General features: G+C 45.7%; 1 protein-coding gene across 1 annotated transcript in view; it reads right to left on the reverse strand.

Annotated features, from left to right (window-relative positions):
- The window catches only part of USP14 (ubiquitin specific peptidase 14), a 166,679-nt gene that overhangs the window by 99,096 nt on the left and 44,374 nt on the right, over positions 1 to 23,209 (reverse strand). The window contains exons 5-6 of the mRNA XM_029591100.1: positions 11,954 to 12,057; positions 3,695 to 3,753 (exon numbers count right to left, since the gene is read on the reverse strand). Of these exons, the coding sequence (XP_029446960.1) occupies positions 3,695 to 3,753; positions 11,954 to 12,057 (163 nt within the window). The remainder of the gene's footprint in view (positions 1 to 3,694; positions 3,754 to 11,953; positions 12,058 to 23,209) is intronic.

The following is a 23,209-nucleotide window of genomic DNA, read 5'->3' on the forward strand; positions in this document are numbered from 1 at the left end:
AGACAAAAGCAATCCTCCCCATTGCCTGTCTTGTCACCTGGAAGGGAATCCTCCAAATGGCCCTCTCCCCCACTGAAGCAGGCATGACAAGAGATCAAAGGGAAGAACTGTACCATGCCTACCCCCGCAGGCCAGAAAATTCTTACAGAAAAAGAGAGAGCGAGGCCCCCCCGAGGAGCGGGTACCTCTAGTGAAGTCCAAGGAGGCAGAGTAGCTAGGGTTGCAAAGAGCGAATCCCATCTGCAGCGACCAGGAGGAAGCTAAGTAAACCAATCCCTTGCTAACTTGTCTTGTTAGCGAAAACTGAGACCTTAAATATCTGGAGCTGGTGACGTCATCTCAGGGGGACACCCCTGAGGTTCGCGCCAATGCTGGTACATCAGTAGGGCCGCGCGCGTGCCCTTAGGCATCTGATCAACATGGCGGCTTGCAGTGTCAAGCCGGGCCGGGAACGCCGGAAGAGGACGGCCTGGAGATGCCACAGCAGCCAGCCTTCCATCAACCCCGAAGGGAGTCGCCAACGACATAAGGTGGGTGGAGCAGAGACGTCTGGCAGCGACGGACACAACACTTAGATGGCACAGTGTCCTATGTGGGCAGTTACAATAAATCTTTTATTCTCTGTGGCCATCTGCAGGTAGGGGAGAAAAACTTGTCCATCTGGACTAGTCTGGAAGACAATAAGGAATGACTAGTTTATACTCAACTTCTGAAAAGCCATGCTGATTTCATTACAAAAAAGTCAGTTCACTTTCTTCAGAGGTTGGGTTTTCTAGCGAATTTAGAGAAATCCAATCTAACACTGACCCAGAGGATAAAGTTTAGTGGAGGATAGCTAGATTCTTTGCAAGAGAGCCTTTCTTCCAGCAGAACGAACAAGCACTACAAGATCACTCATTCACAAACTACTATCTGCACAAAGCTAGACAGACAAAGAAGTTGACTTGGGTCATACGGCAGCAGCCAGTCATGTAATTCCACTGACCTGTTACCACATGTGTCACTGCAGTGAAGTCTGCACAGTTAATGGGACCAACTAACTCAGCCCTTGACAGTACAACTGTCCCAGAACATGAGATAGGGCTATGATAGTGATTAAAAACCCTGCACTCTTCACAGCATGGAGCTCCACTTCACACTCTCCTTCATCAAGTAACTTTGGTAACAGATGCCTCTGCAAAGGAATGGGGCACCCACAAATAATTTTTTCGAACCCAAGGCACCTGGCCTCTCAAAGAAATTCACTATTAGATCAATCTTTTGGAACTGAGAGCAAGCAGATATGCGCTGTTAACTTCCACATATCTTCGAAGAAAAAGCATTCTAATTCAAACCAAGAACCAAGTCACAAGTTCTAAATCAACAAACAGGGAGGCCTCTCTGCAAGGAGGCACTGAAGAAGATCTAGAAATGAACCAGCCAGAATCAAGCTATTCTACAAGTCACTTACCTTCTGGGAATCTCCAATACGATAGAGTCTTCCACCCACAGAATGGTCTCCGACACAACCAAAAATAGACAAAGTATTTGATTTACCAACAGTTAACCTATTTGCTACAGTAAGAACAGAAAGCCAAAGAACTTCTGCTTCATCCTACCCAGCAACCTCAGGTTGGCTCAGGATGCTTTCCTGATCAAATGAAATACAGGTCTCATGTATGCTTTTCCACAAATACCTTTGATCACAATAACAGTACATAAAGGTCTACAAGATCAAGCTCAGCTGATCCTCAACTCCAACACGGCCCACACAGATCTGGTTTGTATATCTCGTACGGTTTTCCAGCAGTTATCCCATTCATCTGGGGACAGACCCTGCCTTGCTAATTCAAGACAAAGGAATCCTGTCCCAGCTGAAACTTCGATCTCCCAATTTGATGGCTTGGATATTGAACGCTCGGTAATCACAAATCTCTCTTTACCTAGAGAAGAAAGACAGTTTCAGCCAAGAAACCCAACAACTAGAAAAGCCTATAGCTTTAAATGGAAAAGATATTTCACATAGTGTCAACAAAATGCCTTGCGCCCATTTTCTCGCAGGTCCAAGCATTTGCTAAAGTACTTGCTTGCTTTTTCATAATCTTGCTACATCTTCAGTAAAGGTGCTACTCAGTGCCATAGCAATATATCATGTAACTGGATAAAACCATCTCAACTCACTTGGTGATGTCGAAATTCAAGAAAGATTTGTGGCATGTCAAACCTCTAGTTCCATGGGACCTTAGTGCAATCCTTTTGCAGCTGATGAAGCAACCTTTTGAACCAACAGAATCAGCTTCTCAAATTCTTGACATTAAAAATAGTGTTTCTTGTGGCAATAACATCAGCCAGAAGAGTTAGCAAACTCCAAGTAACAGTTCATTATCCACCATACATGCAATTCTTCCACAATAGGGTGGTTCTCTGCACTCACACTCTTCCAAAATTCATCTCAGCTTTCCATACAAATTAATCCATCAAATTTCCTACTTTCATTCCGAGGCCACAGACATTAAAGGAGAGAAAGTCCTTCATACTTTGGATTGCAAATGAACCTTATTACCAGAAGAGAACTTAGCCACATCGTCAGGCTTCACATCTCTTCATTTCTTACAATTCTAATAGACTTGGCATACCAGTTACCAAAACGTATTTTGTCTAATTAGATAGATTGCATTCAGCACTACCATGCAAGCACAGGCTTGTAAATCACAGACTGTCAAAGCTCATCAAGTTTGAGCTACAGCATCCTCCATTATTCATCTCAAAGCTCTACAGATAGAAGAGATGAGTCTGGTGATGCCAGATAACATCAATCCATAAGTCATGATTAATTAATCCTATTTACAGAAACACCATTTACAGTAGCAAGCTTGCTTTTTTCAGTAATTTTCTTCTTTTCCATTTTCTACTCTCATATCCCACACTATTCTATCTTAACATTTCAGATCTCTCACTTTTTTCTCCTCATCCACACCCTATTTGGAATTCTGGAGCTTTCTTCCAAACCCCACCCCCCACTACAAACATGTGTTCTCTTCCCCAGAAACCTTACCTTTTCACCAGCTTCCTGTCCTCTTCCCTAGAATCCTTTCCAATCCTTCCTTCTTTCTCTTCCTGTCCCTATCTTTCCTTTATTTGCTTTTTTGTAAAATTTTCTCCTAATCTCTTGGCCTGCCTAACAAGTTCCTCGCTGCACCCCTATGTCACATCTTCAGTGCTCTTTCACTGAACTCTCCCACTTCCCTTCCCTCCCATTTCTTACAGCTTAATCATTGCTAGGCTCCCTATCTTCCACTCCTCCATGTGGCACAAAGAAATTTTACCTAAATTCCTAAGAAAAATTAGATTTCCACTCCTGTCAGGATCAAGAATTCAAAGCAATAACAGATAGCAGCTGTTTTCACATGCCCTACCTTGAAAGTTATATCAGATGACATGTACCAAGTACATCTACTGGCACTTAAGTAGTTAATGCAATACAGATGCTGTTGCACAGAAAGTGTGTGGAGAACATGGTTCCCACCATATTAACTGGCACCAAACACCTACATCTGAGGAAAATTGATGCCCCCAGTCAGATGTTAGGAGTCAGGACTACAGAATTAGTGCTAATTTATGCCACATTAAACACCTGCACTAAGATATCCTGCTTCTCAATGACTAGAGTCAAAAGTAACAAAGTACAGAACTCGATTCAAGTAAAACTACTGACCTGCAGTAATATACTGAGCCGATGCCATTTCTCCCGAAGCTCTCAAGACACCTGAATACCTATGAAAGAGGTAAAATGTTACTGTGTGAAACAAGCAGCTACCATGTACATCACAAAATCAATCCAGAGTCAGGCTTAACCCCACAATGAAAATCTAAATAAAGATGAATACAATATACCATATATTTGTTAACACTGGGCCCATTACTGACCGAAAAGGAAAGATACAGTAATAAAAAAGTTAAGGGCTAAACTGTACTAATTATGCACTGTGCCCCCACTGAACAGCTCCATGAAAGATTTTGCACAGTACACAAACTACTTCATGCAGCACAGTAGTTTATACTAAAGAAAGCAAAAGCCAGCTAGTAGCACAATATAATTTGAAAGCATGCTGTGTGTGTGGAGGGACACAACCTCCTTTGGATCTATTTTCCTTGTCATAAGTCACCTATTATAAAATATAAAAAAACAACACACTGAAAGCAGGAGGTGCACTTTGCAATAACTACCTCACCTTGCTTCAACACTCATGGCAGAACTGATATGCAGAAACATTGGTAGCAAAAAAATCATTTTAGACCATTCAGTGTGACAGGTCAACTCTAAAAGATTTATTTTTTTTCCCCATTCTATTTAACTGACATAAGGCATTAATATATTTCCCTGAACAGTGGATGGGGAACAACTATATTAGGACAGCAAAGAGGGGGATGCTATATTTAAGACCAACAAGTGAAAGCAAATTGACATTTATGAATATTTGATATTTCGCCTTTTCCCATAGCTGACCTAAAGTCAGATTAAATAAATTTAAAAGTGATTAGAGGCAATAGAACAGCTTGCAGTCATATCAGAATTTGCAACATTAGGATCCAGCATAGGAAATGCCATTTGTAAATAGTTTCAAGACCTAGTTGTGTATAACAGTCTTTCGCAAAGGGCGCATGAAGGTGGGTCGAAGATGTGCAGCGTTAGTGGTACTTTGTTCTAAATTTCTGGTGCACAACTGAAAGCACAGATTCTTGTGCAAGACAATCTGGCAGTGGTCAGGGGATGAGAGGAAAGAAGAGCCAATTCAGCGGACCTCAGCTCACTTGATGGCATATAAGGGGAGAGAATTTGAGAAAGGTATTCAGGGGATTGTTTATTCAAGCATTTGTAGACAAAGACAGTTTAAAATTTTATCCTGCTTTCTACTATGAGCCAGTGAAGATGATGTAGAATAGGCTTTTCCACCTACCACAATACTTATAGAGGTACTATGTAGGAGCTGGAGGTCCTTCAAACTGTATTGTGAGATGCTATTGCATAACGAATTGCAGTAATTGATTCGGCTGGTAATTAATACATGGATTACAGTAGCAAGACTGCATTTATCAAGGTAATTATGTAGGAGGAGGATCTGACGAAAATACATGGAGGACCTTTCAAAATGTGGGTTCTATTGTGAGATTTTGGTTGAGTTGAATCCCTAAGCTTTGTACCAACTCCTTAGGATATAAGGCAATACCTGCTAGCAAGGGAAGCATTTTAGAGAGTGACCTTGGCAGCTGAGCCAAAGGAGTTCCGATTTAGATGGGTTTAGTCTGAGTTTGTGTTTACTAAGCCATTGGACTACCTCTGTAAGACAATTGAGACAGGTAATAGATGCAGTTTGGTTAGATCACATTTTGATGCAGAGTTGGATGCCTCTGCAAATAGGTGGTACTTATAGAAACATAGAAATGACGGCAGAAGACCAAACGGCCCATCCAGTCTGCCCAGCAAGCTTCACACATTTTTTCTCATACTTATCTGTTTCTCTTAGCTCTTTGGTTCTATTTCCCTTCCACCCCCACCATTAATGTAGAGAGCAGTGATGGAGCTGCATCCAAGTGAAATATCAAGCTTGATTAGTTAGGGGTAGTAGGGGAAGTAACCGCCACAATAAGCAAGCTACACCCATGCTTATTTGTTTTACCCAGACTATGTTATTCAGCCCTTATTGGTTGTTTTTCTTCTCCCCTGCCGTTGAAGCAGGGAGCTATGCTGGATATGCGTGTAGTATCAGTTTTTCTTCTCCCCTGCCGTTAAAGCAGAGAGCTATGCTGGAAATGCATTGAAAGATGTTGAAAGAGTGGACGCATGTAAATGTTGAAAAATATTGGGGCAAGGACTGAGCCCTGAGGCATTCCACAGGTGAGCTCTCTAGGGAAGGAGAGTTTGTTGGCCCATGTAACTGATTGTGTTTTGTTGGCAAGGAATAATTCAAACCACTTTAAGTTAATGCCATTGAGATGATGGATCAGTAGATAGTGATCAGGAATGGAGTAGCTGCCTAGTGGTTAGAGAAGTGGACTATATACCACAGAAAGCAGTATTCAAATCCCACTGCTGCTCCTTGGGACCTTGGGCAAGTCACTTTACCCTCCATTGCCTTAAGTACAAAGGTAAATTGGTTCTTATCTGCTAATTTTCGTTCCTGTACCACCACAGATCAGTCCAGGCTCCTGGGTTTTGCATCTATGCCAGCAGAGAGAACGTTTAAATTGATACAGTTACTTAACCCCGTGTGCCACCTGCAGTTTCTCAATACTGATCTGTACCCAAGCTTAACACAGCAAACAAACTTACAACTTCTTACTCTTTCCCCCCCGTCTGTAGTCCATACCAAGAAAATAGAATGAGCAGACAACTCTACCCCTCCCATAGATCGGGCGGATTCTGGACTGTTCCGTGGTACAACAGGAACGAAAATTAGCAGGTAAGAACCAATTCTCCTTTCCCTGTATATACCCAGATCAGTCCAGATTCCTGGGATGTACCAAAGCTCCCTACTTAGGGTGGGATCAGGAGAGTCCCACTCGCAAAGCACTCTTGCCAAGAGACCGGGACTCCGGATCCCCCACATCCAGATGCTAGTGCCTTGCAAATGTATGCAGCAACTTCCAAGTCGCCACCTGCAAATTTCCTGCGGCAAAACCAACTGCCACTCAGTCCATGAGGCTGCCTGGGACTGCATACAATGGGCTTGCAAGCCCTCAGGAACCAGACTAACCTTAGCTATGTAAGTCAACCCAACAGCCTCCTTGAGCCATCACATAATTGTAGCCTTAGATGCATGAGAACCTCTTTTTGGACCACTCTACAAAACAAAGAGGTGATCCAACCTCTTAAAGTAATTCATTACCTTGAGATATCGCAAAACCACCCTCCGCATGTCCAACAGCTTAAGCTCTCTTGCATGAGGTGCAGAGGAATCCAACAGAGGAAAAGCTGGAAGCTTCACCATCTGATTAACATGAAACGCAGATACCACCTTAGGCAAAAATGGAAGGAACAGTCCGCAATGATATACCTGAGTCCGAAATTTGAAGGAATGGATCATGGCAAGACCACCTGTAACTCAGAAATCCTTCTAGTGGAACATGTGGCCACCAGGAAAACTACCTTAAGAGCCAAATCTTTAAGGGTCACTCTTCTGAGTGGTTCAAAAGGTGCCTCACACCCCTGAGGACGAGATTAAGATTCCAGGATGGTCAAACTTTCCTTACCAGCCGAGAAGCCGAACCACGTCTGGAAGAGCGGAAAGAGAGACACCCTCTACTTTCCACCTGAACCTTCAAAGAATTCACAGCCAAACCCTAGACCAAACTCTCTTGAAGAACGGATTAAATATGAGACACCGTAGACTCTAGAGCTCGTTCCCCGTTGTTAGCTATACACCAGGCCTCAAACACCTTCCAGACCCTCACATAAGAAAAAGATGTAGCTTTTCTCCTGGCTTGTAACAATGTAGCAATAAGCGCTTCAAGGTACTCCCTACTCCTCAATTGCTGCCTCTCAAAAGCCATGTGGCTAGACAAAAGTAAGCAGCCTTGTCTAAAAATATGGGGCCCTGCTGAAGAAGGCTTGGTAGGTGACCGAAGTGTAGAGGACATCTACAGCCAAGTGACTAAATCCGCGAGCCAGCGTGGCCTCTCCGGAGCCATCAAAACTACTTCGCCCGAATGTCACTTGATTCGTTGCAACACCTAGAGGCCAGGGAGTAAAAACAAAGCAGAACTCCTCAAGGCCAAGGCACCACCGGAGCATAGACGCCCTCGGCTCCATGCTCCCTCCTTTAACTGAAAAATCGAGCCGCCTTGGCATTCTGATGAGTCGATTAGATCCAGATGGGGCCAGCCCCAACGCTTGCAGATGAGCTGCATCACCTTCTCTGACAGCTCCCACTCTCCCGGATCTAGCAACTTGCGACTCAAAAAATCCGCTTGGATGTTTTTGACTCCTGCAATGTGCGACACCACTATCCGTTACAGATGACACTGCCCAAAGAATCAATTCTTGAGCCTCCTGAGCCACTGCCTAACTCTTAGTTCCTCTCTGCCGACTGATGTAGGCCATCATCGCGTTGTCCGACAGGACCCTTACCAACCGGCCTTTGACTAACAGCAGAAAGGCAAGTAACGCTACATGCACCTCTCTGGTCTCTAACCAAGTGATAGACCAGGAAGCCTCTGTTGCGGACCAGCAGCCTTAAGTGGATTGCTGCTGAAACACCACACTACAACCAGACAAACTGGCATCGGTAGTAAGAATCCAGAACCTCCAGCTCCACACCACAAGTCAAATTGGAACTCAGAAGCCACCATGACAGACTCTCCCTGCCAACACCCTCGAAAGCGGCAAAGGAAGGTGAAACTCCTCAGATAGTAGATTCCATCAAGACAAAAGAGCTCTCTGTAGGTGCCTCAATGTGCAAATGCCCACAGCACTAACTCCAGGATCGAAGCCATCGAGCTCAGGACCTGCAAATAATCCTGCCAAATGAGCTTCAAGATACTCCAGGGCCTGCGAGGGAACCAAATGACTCTGCCAAGTTTACTACCCAGCCGATTGATGACAAAGGTCCCCCTGATAAGCCAGTCATCGAGATAAGAGTGCACCAGAAATCCTTCCCAACACAAAGCCGCTGCTACCACCACCACCACTTTGTTTTCAGTTTCGGGCTCGTCCCTTCAGGTTAGCCATGGCACCACGCACTTTCACCACTGTCCCAAAATCATGAATCGCAGAAACCACTGATCTGGGCGAATGGGTATGTGAGATACGCCTCAGACAAGTCCAGAGAAGCCAGGAACTTGTCCATGTGGACTGCCGCTATCACAGACCATAGGGCTTCCATTTGGAAACATGGCACCTTGAGCCCTGTATTTACTCTTTTCAAATCTAGGATCGGACGAAAAGTCCCTCCCTTCTTTGAAATGATAAAGTAAATGAAATACCTTCCTGAGCCTCGCTCTTCCCGCAGAACCGAAATTACCGCTCCTAGCTTCCACAACCAGTTCAGCATCTCCCGAGCCACCAGTTGGGACGCAAGGGTAAACCAGAAGCAAATCCTGGATGGGCCCAGCAAATTCAAATACGTTGCCATCTCTTGTAAAACCGCACCAAGCAACCTCCTACAACAGGAACAGAGTGGACCAGCCTCGCCTCATTGCGAAGACTTAGTCCCTCCTGCGCTACTGCTTACGGTGTCCCAGAAAGGTCTTCAGCCTCCCCAAAAGGAATGACGCCAAGACTGGCCACGGAGAGAAAATTGCCCCTGCAGACCTGCTGCTCCTCTTGCTGGGCAAGACCTTCTACTATCCTGAAACTGGGAACAACCGAAGAAACCTCTTGCCCTTAGGCTTATCCTCAAGCAAATTGTGCACCTTATTTTTGTCCAAATTCTTCATCAACTGCTTCAGGTCCTCACCAAAGAGAGACCCCAACTGAGACTAAGACAACACATCCACTAACCAATTGCACAACCACAATAGCCTCCTGGCTGATACGGCTGACTCCATAATCCTAGAGGAGGTTCTCACCAGGTCATAAAGAGCATCAGCAATATAATCCACAGCTGCCTCTAAATGCTCAGTCTTAAACACTTCCTCTCCAGGCTTTGACTTTGCATCCTTTGCATCCAATGCAGACATGCCCGCTGCTAAAACTGGAATAAATGGCTTCCCGTAAACTCAAAGCAAAACCTCAAAAATCTTCAAGCTACATCTCCAGCTTCCGATTCTGAACATCCTTCAATGCTGTGAACCCCGCAATTGGAATAGTTGTCTATTTGGTAACGGCTACAACTGAGGAATCAAACTTAGGAAGGGAAAGCAGGTCCAACGTCTGCAAAAAATAAAAAGCTTTGCCATAGCCTTCCCTACCCTTAAAATGGCTTCGGAAGTACCCCACTCTCAATCCACCAACTTCTTCACAGATTTCTGATAAGGGAAGGTTTTCACTGGACCCCCGCAGACCATCGAGAACTGGATCAGCACTTTCTAGATCAGAGTCCTCCTGTGGGACCCTTGACCCTGAGCTCCTCCAAAACCTAAGGAATCAATGGCCCAAGCTCCTCCTTACAAAAAAAGGACAACCACCTTTGGGTCATCACCCTCAGAAACCAGGATCTCCTCTGGATCATCCCCCGGATCCACAACAACCGCATCCGGATCAACCAAGTCATGTGCCGGAGGTCCCTTTGGAATTTTCAGAGCCTCAGTGGAGTCATCTGAAACATCAGCCAGGACCCCCCTGCAACGGAACCAGACCCAGCAAGCACTGGACCACTTCAGACCGCTTTCTTCGGGACAGTACACATTTGGGCCCCAAACCAGACCCTCGGAAGGCTGGGCCCGGGTCTCCAAACTGGAAGCAGCGGCCGCCTGCGGAGCTAAATAGGCCTTATGCAGGAACAACACAAAAATCTGAAGAAAAAGCTCTGGAGGGACCAGCCACAGGCTGAGAAGAACCAGGGGTAGGCAAAAAGAGGGCTACCTTCTCCCTCTGCACCCCCCCCCCTTGGAGCCCGAGAAAGCCAGGGAAAACCTTGGAGGGAAATCCCCCTCCCCCGGCATGGCCCAAGTTGCATGCACTCTCAAAATGACTGCCGTTCCTGCGCCAACAGGAAATGGGTCCTCCAGCCGGCACGAACTCTGCAGCGTAGGAGGGACAGGAGCAGGCAATAGCCTCCTTTTCGCAGCCCTTGGAACATCGGATGGCCCCTCACCACCAGAACAAGCAGAGCAAAATCAGATGCTATTAAGGTGCGACCATTTCGAGCCACGCACCCTCTGACAGCGGAAAGCTTACCTAGGCCCCGAAGAAACCCCCGATGCTGGAAACCAGAGGTGGTTGTGATTTTGACCCAGCTGATTAAAACAAATTTGCCCTCCTTGTTTATATGTTTCAACAAGGTATTGCAACAGTGTAAAGTGGCTTCTCATGATACTCTGAGACATGAAATTCCTGCTGGGAGATCACAGTCTCTGCAGTAACATGAAGTCAGGTTCCCACTATCAAGGTACCGTATTTTTCGGACTATAAGGCGCATTATCAATGAGCGCCTGCTAAGGCGTCCAGGTTCATATATAAGGCGCACCGGATTATAAGGCGCAGCGCATTAAATGAAACAAAGCTCAGACCGCCCTTTAAAACTACAGTACTTTTTTATTATCCCCCCAATGCCCCCGGGCACAGCGACAGGCAGATCGGCAAGGCCAAGAAAAAGATCGCGTTTAAACGCGCTGATGCTGCTCCTCCTTCCTGCCTGTGCGTCCCCGGAAGTAAACGTTGCCGGAGCCGCGTGGGCAGGAAGGAGGGGAAGCATCAGCACGTGCAGAAGTGGAGCAGCACTTGCGTTTACGGACCGCCGCAAATCTCAAGTCGCAGCGGCCCGAGAAGAAGAGGCCCAGTAGCAGGGCCACTGCAGAGCCCATCCTGCGGCGACCCGCAAAGAGGAGGCCTAGAGGTGAGTGAGAGCCTATGCTTGAGCAACACAGCATGTGGGAGTGAGAGACTGAGTGTATGAATGATTGTATGAGACACAGCATGTGACAGTGAGAGCCAGTGTGTGTGTGTGAGAGAGAGAAATGCATGTGAGAATGAGAACCTGTGTGTTTGAGGGAAGAAGATGGAGAGAAAAGAAACAGAAAAAAGACAATATAAAAGGAGTGGCAGCAGAAGAATTCATATATAAGGCGCACCGGATTATAAGGCGCACTTCCGATTTCTGAGAAAATCGTAGGTTTTTATGTGCGCCTTATAGTCCGAAAAATACGGTACTATATAAATCAAAAAGAAAATAAAAGTTAAAAAAATTAAATTAAAAAGACATATCTTCAAACAAATACTTATTTCAAAATCACAGCATCCCATGGTAAGGGAATAAGTTCATTTAGACTAATACTATTTAAAGAAAAGTATGTGACAAACCTCTTTGATACCTACCTCTTCAAGGCCTCTTTAAGTTCTGGCACTGAGCGTATGCACTGGACAGTGGCATTCATGTAGCAAGTGTTCCCAAGATTTGTCAAACCACATGGCAACTCCATCTGCAAAGCAAAGCACAAAAGAATCTCAATAACTTCCAAAACATTTGCATAATATATAAACACTAACAGCCCAGTTAAAAGTTTATTGGAAATGCAGGCATCTGCGAACTGAACTGATAACTCCAGCAGCAGTGATGTGCACTGCCATTCAGAAGACCCGGGTTTGATTCACAGGACAACTTGAAATGCTGTGGAGTAGTGTTCAGAGCCACTGGGGAATCTAAGTCATCACTGAACAGCAATACCTACCTCAATAAAAGTATACCACCACAAAAAACAAAACACAAAAAAAAAAAAAAACAAACACAACCCAGTGTCACCTTCTGGAGAGGCATAGCAGGCTGAGAACCAAGAAAGTTAAGATTCAAATCCTGCTGATAGTCCTTGTGACCTTGAGCAAATTACATCACCCTCTACTGCATCAAATATAAACTTACCCCTAGCCTCATCAAAATGTTATAATGCATGGATAATGACTGCGATAAGAAAAAGGGGCGTGTTTATGGTAATTTTAGAACAGCACAGTACACATCAGTGAAGATTTGACATCATTTGGAGTGGGGAAATTCTCACTAAGTTAAGATTTCAACTATGTTCTCTCGCCCTAGCTTGATGGACTCTATAACAGGGTACTATCAAGCTAGGGCAAGAGAACATATTTAATCTCATCTTTGTGAGACTTTCCCCACTCCAAATGATGTCAAATCTTCAAGAGGTGTACTGTGCTGTTCATACGTCTCATTCTGCATGTAAAACTGGCCCCTAAACCCCAAACCACAACCACCAACACCTCAAGCTATTAGTTGGCCCTCCTATAGTGATATAAATAGTTGAAGACTGTGAAGACCTCCCCAGAGGCGCTCTCTCCCCCTCCACTCCTCTCCCTAAGCGCAGAAATGGCCAAAATGCAATTTGCATTATTTAACGCAAATAGCGTTCAGTTGTTTCGGGCATATCACACAGTGTAACATCAGGTAAAAAGGTGTAGTTATTTCCGGCATTAAAACCATGCGATAGCATGCGTTATGCTATCACACAATGCGCTATTGCTCATTTTAATTTATTGCACCCCTTCAAAAAATTTGCATTCACACCGCACAATAACACGATTATTGGAGGGAGAGGGAAACTCTTTATAAGGCTATCATATTATTCAAGTATTTATATTACTATAGGAGGACCAGCTAACAACAAGTTGAGGTTTTGGGGCCCAGTTTTACATGCAGCATGAGGCATATGAACAGCACAGTACACCTCATTGAAAATTTGACATCATTTGGAGTGAGGGAAGTCTCACAAAGATGAGATTTCTACAATGTTCTCTCGCCCTAGGTGGATGGACTGCTACTACTTTCCTCACTCCAAATGATGTCAAATCTTCAATAGCATGCGTTACGCTATCGCACAGTGCGAAAATGCCCTTCATTTTCATTAATCCCGCCCAAACCCCTCCCCAATCCTGCCCCTTTGAAAAAATTTGCATTTGTGCCAAACACTACCATCACTATTGCATGCGATATGGCGTTATCGCGGGCGTTAATGCCATAATGCATTTTGATGAATGACCCTGCTTATTCTGTATTTGGTGAGGGTCTGTCTGTTCCTGCGTCTGTGACCCAGGTAAGTGTATTCTGCAAGCTTGTAGTTTGTGTGTAGAGATTTATAGCAGTTTGGCTTGCTCTGTTTTCCTAATAGGTGTATTGGTGTTTAAGGCCTGGTTAAATATTTGTAGCATTGCCTTTTCATAGATAGGGTTGTCACAGTTTGAGTACATTCCTTAATATGGTAGAACTTTGTGCGGATTAGTTTGTGTGCATTATTGCAGATCCTGGGGGTAAGTTAGGTGCTATATTTCTGTTTCCATTTATCTAGTTACGCATTGTTTCAGTCTCCATATTTGTAATTTGTGGTCTCTCTGTACTTGGCGAAGGTCACTTCTGTGAATATAACTAAGGTGAGATATTTTACTGGCATGTAGGCATTTGTATCAGTCATTTGTGTTCTTATTAGGACACGCATTGTTGGTAAATTGCTGCTTTGGTAAGTAGGGCTATTGCGCCTAGTAGTAGGGGAAGTTTATTTTGCTGTTACAGAGAGGACACGAGAAATATCTTTTTTGAATGGTGAATTCTACGGGGAATGTCCTAGTTCTGCTCTGTATTCATTGTTTGGGGGGGGGGGGGGGGGGTCATATGGATGTAGAGTATACTTTTACATTTAGCCCCATGACGGTCATGTATCATGCATGTGAACTATGTCAGGTTTGTGCTGACAGAAAAAAAGGTTGAGAACCATTGATCTAGAAAATGGAGAAATTACTTACCTGATAATTTTGTTTTCCTTAGTGTAGACAGATGGACTCAGGACCAGTGAGTTATGTGCTCCTCTGCTAGCAGATGGGAGACGGAGTAAGATTTCAAAGCGGACGTCACCCTAGAAATACTCCTGCAGTGACCTCAGCTCCTCAGTATCATCCTCGAAAAGCCATTGTGGATATATATCTTTGCCTAAACAACTTGGTTAAATTTCTTAAACTTGAGTAAACTGATTCAACTGATTTCAAAAACTGGAGACCACCAATGCACTCAACTAAGTTAACGCTGACACCAGACTAACTGTGGGTGTCAAACTAGGGGTAGGCAATGGCTTACCCATATTTGTTTAGTCTCGAGGTTCGCTTTCCGAGGTCCTCCTTCTCTGGAGCAGCCGTGAGTGGGATGCTGAGTCCATCTGTCTACACTAAGGAAAACGAAATTATCAGGTAAGTAATTTATCCATTTTCTAGCGTATAGCCAGATGGACTCAGGAACAGTCGGATGTACAAAAGCTACTTCCGGAAGGACGGGAGGCTGCCCGTGGCACACTTAGTACTGCCTTTGCGAAGGCTGCGTCTTCTCGGGCCTGAACATCCAGGCAAGTAGAACCTGCAGAAGGTGTGTACGGAGGACCACGTCGCCACCCGACAGATCGGCAGGCAATAGCAGCTTGGTTTCTGCCGAAGATACTGCTTGGGCCCTCACAAAATGAGCCTTAACCTGCAGTGGAAAAGACTTTCCTGCCTCTATGTAGGCTGCCTTGATTACTTCCTTGATCCAGTGGGCTATGGTTGCCCGCGAGGCTGCTTCTCCTTGATTCTTCCCACTGTGAAGAACGAATAAGCGATTTGTTTTGTGCACCGGTTCCAATCTTTCCAGGTATTGCACCAGGAGTCTGCCGACATTTAGATGGCGAAGGCGGCATGAGTCTTCCGAATCCTTGTGTTCATCCGGAGATGGTAGGGAGATGGCTTGGTTCAGATGAAACTCGGAAACCACTTTTGGTAGGAAGGAGGGGACAGTGCGCAGCTGTATGGTTCCATAAGAGAACCTAAGGAACGGTTCCCGACAGGATAGTGCCTATAGTTTGGAGATGCGACGAGCTGAACATATTGCCACCAGAAATACAGTCTTCAATGTTAAGGCGTAGTGAAAGACCGCGCATTGGTCTGAAGGAAGCCCCCGCTAGGAAGTCTAATACCAAATTAAGGTTCCATAGGGGCATTGGCCACTTTAGCGGTGGCCGAAGTTGCTTAACCCCTTTTAGGAAACTGGTCAAATTGGGATGAGCTGATAGACATTCACTTCGGCTCTGAAGCAGAAGAGGGCGGCTACTTGGACCTTGAGTGAGTTGAGTGAGAACCCCTTCTTCATACCATCTTGTAGAAACTCCAGAATCATGGGTATCTCGCGGTCCAAACACCAGGCTTCGAATATTCTCCAGATCCAACTGAATGCCAGGGATGTTGAGAACTTGCACGCTCAGAGCAGGGTGTCAATCACAGGCTTTGAGTAACTGTGCTTCTTCAGGCAAGTCCTCTCAAGGGCCAGACCATAAGAGAATCAAAATGGATCTTCGTGAAGAATTGGGCCCTGCTGGAGAAGAACCCTGTGGGGAGGTAGGCAGAGGGCTCCCCGCAAGGAGTCTTTGCAAGTCTGCGAACCATGGTTGTCTTGGCCAATCCGGGGCTACTAGTAGAACTAGTCCCCTGTGGTGTTCTATCTTGCGGATGATCTTGCCCAGTAGTGGCCATGGGGGGAAAACGTACCAGTAAGATTTCCTCTGGCCAGGTCTGGACGAGGGCATCGATCCCTTGGGAGTGTGGCTCTCGCCTGCAGCTGAAGAACCTGGGGACTAGGGCACAGAGATAGGTGGCCAGTAGATCCATGGCTGGTAAGCCCCAGCAATTCACTATCAGTTGAAAAGCTGTGCTCGACAGCGTCCATTTCCCAGGTCCAAACTCTCTCTGCTGAGGAAATCTGCTGAGACGTTGTCTTTTCCTGCGATGTGGGAGGCAGAGATCCCTTGTAGGTTTATCTCTGCCCATGCCATGAGAGTAACTATCTCCAGAGACACCTGCTGGCTCCTGATTCCTCCCTGGCGGTTGATGTAGGCCACCATTGTGGCGTTGTCAGACATTGGGCAAAGCGATATGCTCCGGAGTCTGTGGCTGAATCGCAGGCATGCTAGTCTGACTGCTCAAGTTTCCAGGCGGTTTATGTTCCATCCCGCCTCTTCCTTGCTCAATTGTCCCTGGGCCATCAGTTCCAGACAGTGGGCTCAAAACCCTTGCAGACTTGCATCTGTGGTGAGCAAGATCCAGTTCAATGAAGATAAGTTTACTCCTCTGCTTAGGTGGTCTTCCTGCAGCCACCACTGAAGCTGAGAAAGTACCTCTGCTGGTAGTTGGAGGCGAATAGAGTCGTCCTGGGACAGTGGGTTCCAGCGTGACAGTAAGGAGCGCCGGAGCGGTCGCATGTGGGCCCTTGCCCATGGAACAACCTCCAGGGTTGATGCCACGAGGCCAAGGACTTGAAGATAGTCCCATACCTTGGGGTGTGCATTGGTCATCAATCGTCGTAATTGTTCCATCAGCTTCCTTCTCCTCGGGGGAGGGAGGAAGACTGCTCTTGTCCGTGTTCACGACCCAACCAAGCTCCTGCAGTCTGTTCTTGACTCTGCTGGTTACTTGCTGGCTCTCTTTCGAAGACTTTGCCCTGATCAGTCAGTCATCCAGGTAAGGGTGTACCAAAATCCCTTCCTTCCTCAGTGTTGCCGCCACGACCACCATAATTTTGGAGAATGTTCTGGGGACGGTTGCTAGGCCAAAGGGTAGTGCTCGGAACTGGTAAAGGTGACCCAGTATCGCAAAGCGTAGAAAACGCTGGTGATCTTGATGGACTGGAATGTGAAGGTAGGCTTTGGAGAGGTCCAGGGAGATCAGGAACTCTCCTGGTTGTACTGCCATTATTATGGACCAAAGAGTCTCCATGCGGAAGCGTAGTATCCGCAGAGAACTGTTGACGTTCTTGAGATCTAAGATGAGTCGGAATGATCCTTCCTTCTTGGGAACGATAAAATAGATGGAATTTTGTTGAGGGGTAGGAACCGGAGTTATTGCCTTCAGACTAAGTAGTCTTGTCAGAGTGGCTTCCACTGCCAGTCTCTTGGTATGGGAGTGGCAGGGTGACATCATAAATTTGTCCTGAGGGATGCTGTGGAATTCCAGAGAGTAAACTTCTCGACTGATGTTTAGTACCCATTTGTCAGACATGATCTCGACCCATCTTTGGTAGAAGAGGGAAAGTCGACCGCCCTATTTCCTCTTCCTGTGGATAGGTCGGCCCATTCTCATTGGGGAGCACAGCTGGAGCCTGCCCCTGGGCCTGTTCCTCTCTTGGTCTGTCAGTCCCAAAAGGGCTGGGACCTTCGGAGGGACGAGGTGCCTGAAACTAAATTCCTGTAGGGTCTAAAGCATTGCGAGCCTCTGCTTCTTCTGGGAGAGGGGCACTGGGATCTTTTACCCCTGTCTTCCGGTAGCCGAGGCACTGGAGATTCGCCCCACTTGCTGGTTAACTTCTCCAATTCGCTTCTGAATAAGAGATCCTTTAAAGAGCATTCTTGTGAGATTCGCTTTAGAGGTCAAGTCAGCAGACCAATTCCGCAGCCATAACTGTCTTCTGGCTGCCACTACCAAGGCTACTACTCAGGCTGAGGTACGCACCAGGTCTGAGCTTGCATCCGTCAGGAAAGCTGCTGCAGGTTCCGTCTCACTGGTATACGTTCCAGTTATTTGCCTCTCTCGAGAGAAGCAAGCAGGAACATGCCACCAGTGCGCAGCAGGAAGCAAATCTGCAGTGTCATTGCTGTTGCGTCAAAGGCCTGCTTAAGAATGGATTCCAATCATCTATCCAGAGTGTCCTTCAATGCAGCCCCTCCCTCAACGGGAATGGTTGTTCGCTTTGAGACAACACAGAACATGGCGTCCACTTTCGGAACGCACAGGCATTCCTTGGCCGCTGGTTCCAGAGGGTATAAGGCTTCCAAGGCCTGACCTCTTTTAAAGCTAGCCTCCGGGGCATCCCACTCCAGGTCAATCAGTTCCTGGATGGCTTCCATCATTAGGAAGTAGCATGAGGCTTTGTGAAGGGACACCAAGATGAGGTTCTTTTTTGGTTCTCCAGATCCAACTGAATGCCAGGGATGTTGAGAACTTGCACGCTCAGAGCAGGGTGTCAATCACAGGCTTTGAGTAACCGTGCTTCTTCAGGCAAGTCCTCTCAAGGGCCAGACCATAAGAGAATCAAAATGGATCTTCGTGAAGAATTGGGCCCTGCTGGAAAAGAACCCTGTGGGGAGGTAGGCACAGAGGGCTCCCCGCAAGGAGTCTTTGCAAGTCTGCGAACCATGGTTGTCTTGGCCAATCCGGGGCTACTAGTAGAAAATACTCCTGAAAAGACCTTGGGGCCTTCCTAGACTCCAGAATGAACTTTAAAAAATTCATCAACACCACCAAAGAAGATTTTTACAAATTACAGGTACTAAAACAGTTAAGACCTCTCCCTACACTTCCACGACTACTGTTCGGTCCTTCAAGCCATACTATTCTCAAAGATTGATTATTGTAATGCGCTGTTGCTTGGTCTCCCGGCCTCTTCTACCAAACCTCTTCAAATGCTGCAAAACGCTGCAGCCAGGATCCTCACAAACTCTCGCCGCATGGACCACATCACTCCGATTCTAAAAATACTTCACTGGCTACCCTTCCGCTACAGAATTCTCTTCAAGACACTTACTATTATCCACAAAACCTTATTTCAGGAATCCCAGCTCCAACTCACCATACCCCTCAAACCACACTCCTCTGCAAGACCCACCAGATCTGTGTACAGAGACTCCCTCCAGGTTCCCCCCAAAAAATCCGTTCTTCACAACGCCATTGAAAAACGAGCACTATCAATTGCCGGTCCGCATCATTGGAACTCTCTCCTGCCAGATCTCCACCGGGAACATTGCCATATCACTTTCAGAAAAAAATTAAAAACTTGGCTGTTCACCCAAGCATACCCTTGAAGAAGCTTCAGGGTCACCCACACAGTCACATACCCCGCGGCTGCGTACCCCTCCCGCAACCCGAAGGAACTGTTTTTCGGCTAACTGCACTTTCATATAACTTGCCTAATTGTATACACTGTGTAAATTGTATATAACTCTTACCATGTAAGCACTTAACTCTATGCTTATATGCTTTGCTCTCCAGTTAGAAATTGTTTAACCTTTCCTTTTTTCCAACAGCCTAGTTCCACATTCCCTGTTATAATGTAACTTTTTGCTTTCATTGTTAACTGGTTTACTGATGCTCAAGACCTGGTCTTGAGCATCAGTATATTAAAGGAATTTAAATAAATAAATAATAGGTTAGAACTCAGAGAAGTTGCTCTATTTCTCCACAAAGAAAACATCAAATACACTGCTGGCTGCATCCATTCGGGCTAACATTCACCTGGGATGGGGTGACAGCCCAACTGAGATCCAAAGCAGAAGCAGCAGCCATCTTAAAAGATAGAGGTTTCACGCTGATGACCACAGCAGGCCCGGGAACCAGAAAATTTCTTCCCAAGGACCAACACCTGAGATGGCAAAGGGCAAGTGCTCACAACAGCTGGCTGAAAAGGAATTCGGATCCGCATGCACGGACTGAGGGAGTCCCCTGAGTGAGAAAACTGGAAAACCAGACGGTATAATTCTAATTAACGCAGAGGGCGACACCAGGTTCCTAGTCATCTGTTTATGGTCAACTGACTCCTAGGCTCCACGAGTGCACTCGTTTTCCTCCCTTCTCCTTGAATTCATCTATTCACTTGGATTATTTTTATATATGGCTGAGGAGACGACTGTATACTTAAGACTATAGACACGTTAGACTTAAGATACTCTTAAGTGTTAAAGTTACAATTCAAACCTCCTGTTGAAGCCATAATTAAAATCGGCTAACAGGGATTTTGATGCTAGATAGCAATTTCCTCCACACAGAAGTAAGACATGGATCTGCGGGGAGGTATATGCAGATCTTTAACGGTATTTGGGGGGGGGGGGGGGGGGGGGGGGGGAAATTGTACTAACCAACCATGTTTAAATAAAAAATAAATAAAATGTTTAGATGTAACTGATACTACTGTCTGATTATTGGAAACATAACCGCCAGGGCATGGTTGACATAACATCCCACTTACATGCTGCAAGCACTGTGAATGGTGAAGACTCAATTGCCTTTCAAATAACATATCTGCTACTTTTTCCCGTAAGAACGCAGGCAGACATGTCTATTAGCTTTGCTATATTATTCTTTTGCTGGTGGAGAGAAGGGGAAGGGAAGCTACGTTTATATTAGCTCCATAGGGTGGGAGTCTGCCCTTGCACAGACATCATGGCTTCTTTTCGAATATCATCACTTAATGTCAAGGGGCTCAACTCCCCCTTTAAGAGACATATGCTCTATAAAGAAATGGGGAACCTGAAAGCAGATATTATATTTCTCCAAGAAATGCATTTAAAAGCACAACATGAATCTTTAATGGTCCCAAGCTTACCCTAAACAATTTTACGCCCCGAGCTCCAAAGTGGCTAAGTACACAGGAGTATGTATACTTTTTGCACAACATTTCGTGTTTGAATGCCAATCTTGCATGAGAGATCCGCTGGGCAGATATCTTATCTTACTGATAATGGTTGATGGGGTAGAATACACCTTAGTAAATCTGTATGCACCCAAAGACCAAGGTGTTTCTTTTGTCAAGTTGCACCAGACCCTTCTCACCCAGAGTAAAGGGTCTCTGATTATTGGAGGAAACTTTAATCTGGTCCAGTCACCAGCGTTGGACACCTCCAGAGGGAGTGTAACTGTAGCCCCATCCCACAGAGCTCAGTTGCAAGAGCTGATGGATAACTGGCAGCTAATCGATGTATGGAGAACCCACTTTCCAACATCCCGGTCCTATACATATTTTTCCCCCTCCCACATGTCTCACTCCAGGATAGACTATTTTCTCTCTGAAAAAAGCCTCTTTCATCTCATCACCAAATCTGATATTGCCCCAGTCGCCTGGTCAGACCATGCGGCAGTGTTTACAGATGTCACCTTTGACAGCTACGACAAAGGGGTCCGCTTCTGGCGCCTGAATGAATCCCTACTGACTGATGAGGAGTTTAATAAAACACCCATCCTTAACATTAAAGATTTTCTTATAAGAAACGACACAGGGGAAGTAACTCCACTTATAGTATAGGAAGCATATGTCCGGGGTCTGTTAATCTCGAGGGCCTCCTTTATTAAAAAGCGCAGCATACGAAATGCTAAAGTACTAAGGGAGACTATCGTGACCCTCACTAGGACACACCAAAGTACAGGCTCTGGGAAGGCTCTGCTCCAATTATCTAAAACTAGGGAAGACCTTATACGACTGGAGTCTGCTAAGATTGTCATATGATGAACTTAACGAAACAGAAAAACTTCGAGGGGGACAATAAGGCGGGCAGAAACCTAGCTAATAAATTGAAAAAAGTTCAATACCAAAACTTCATAGCCAAAATTAAAGATGAATGGGATATGGTTCTCACAAATACAGCTAGCCGTCAAAGATTTCTTAACTTTTACACTGACCTATACGATTTGGATTCTACCATTATTCAGGAAGCGGTAGATAGCTACCTTGCTTCGATCCCACTGCCTAGCTTGGTGGAAGAGTCCCAGGCTGAGCTACATGCCAAGATCTCCACAGTAGAAATTCTGAATACTATCAAAACACTCCGGCAGGGGAAGTCACCTGGGCCAGATGGCATTACTGCAAAATTCTATAAGAAGTTTGGTCCCTACCTAGTCTTGTACCTGCAAAACGTCTATAACCATTTGCGGACGGGGGGGACCACCTTGGGTATAAAGCCAATGTGGCGGGCATAACAGTGTTGCTTAAACCAGGTCGTGATCCGGCATTATGCGGCTCTTACCACCCTATCTCCTTGATAAATATTGATCTTAAAATAGTGGCAAAAATCCCTGTGGGGCGGATAAATAAGTATATCACGACACTGGTTCACCAAGATTAAGGAAGGTTAGCAGGGGACAATATCTGTAAACTTATAAATTTAATGTGGTGGGCCCATGGAAATCAAGAGGAATCTTTGTTTCTATCAATGCCGAAAAGGCCTTTGACATGGTGCATTGGCCTTTCCTGTTTGGGGCTCTGAGGAAGATGGGTTTCTGGCCTCACTTTTGTGGCTGGCTAACCAGGTTATATGAACAACCCAGAACCTGTCTAAAAATTAATGGTGGTATTCCGATTGCTTCACTGTAGGCAGAGGAACCAGACAGGGTTGCCCCCTATCGCCTATTCTATTTATCCTTTTTCTGGAGCCCTTAGCTATCAATCAGGCCGATTCAGTAAAGTCCGCGGGAGAGCGGGCGAAACCTGTGCGCGCGATACAGTATTCAAATGAGGCCCGGTGGTAGAAACAGGCAAAAGGAGGCGCTAGGGACACTAGCACATCCCTAGCACCTCCTTTTTGACAGGAGCGGCGGCTGTCAGCGGGTTTGACAGCAGACGCTCAATTTTGCCGGCGTCGGTTCTTGAGCCCACTGACAGCCACGGGCTCGGAAACCGCATGCCAGCAAAATTGAGCGTCCGGTTTTCCACCAGACAGCTGCCGGCCGACTTCAAATTTTTTTTTATTTATTTATTTTTTTTTTAACTTTTTTTACTCTTCGGGACCTCAGACTTAATATCGCCATGATATTAAGTTGGAGGGTGCCCAGAAAATGTGCGGCTTGGCTGCACATTTT

Source organism: Rhinatrema bivittatum, chromosome 2 (assembly GCF_901001135.1).
Source record: "Rhinatrema bivittatum chromosome 2, aRhiBiv1.1, whole genome shotgun sequence".
NCBI lineage: Eukaryota > Metazoa > Chordata > Amphibia > Gymnophiona > Rhinatrematidae > Rhinatrema > Rhinatrema bivittatum.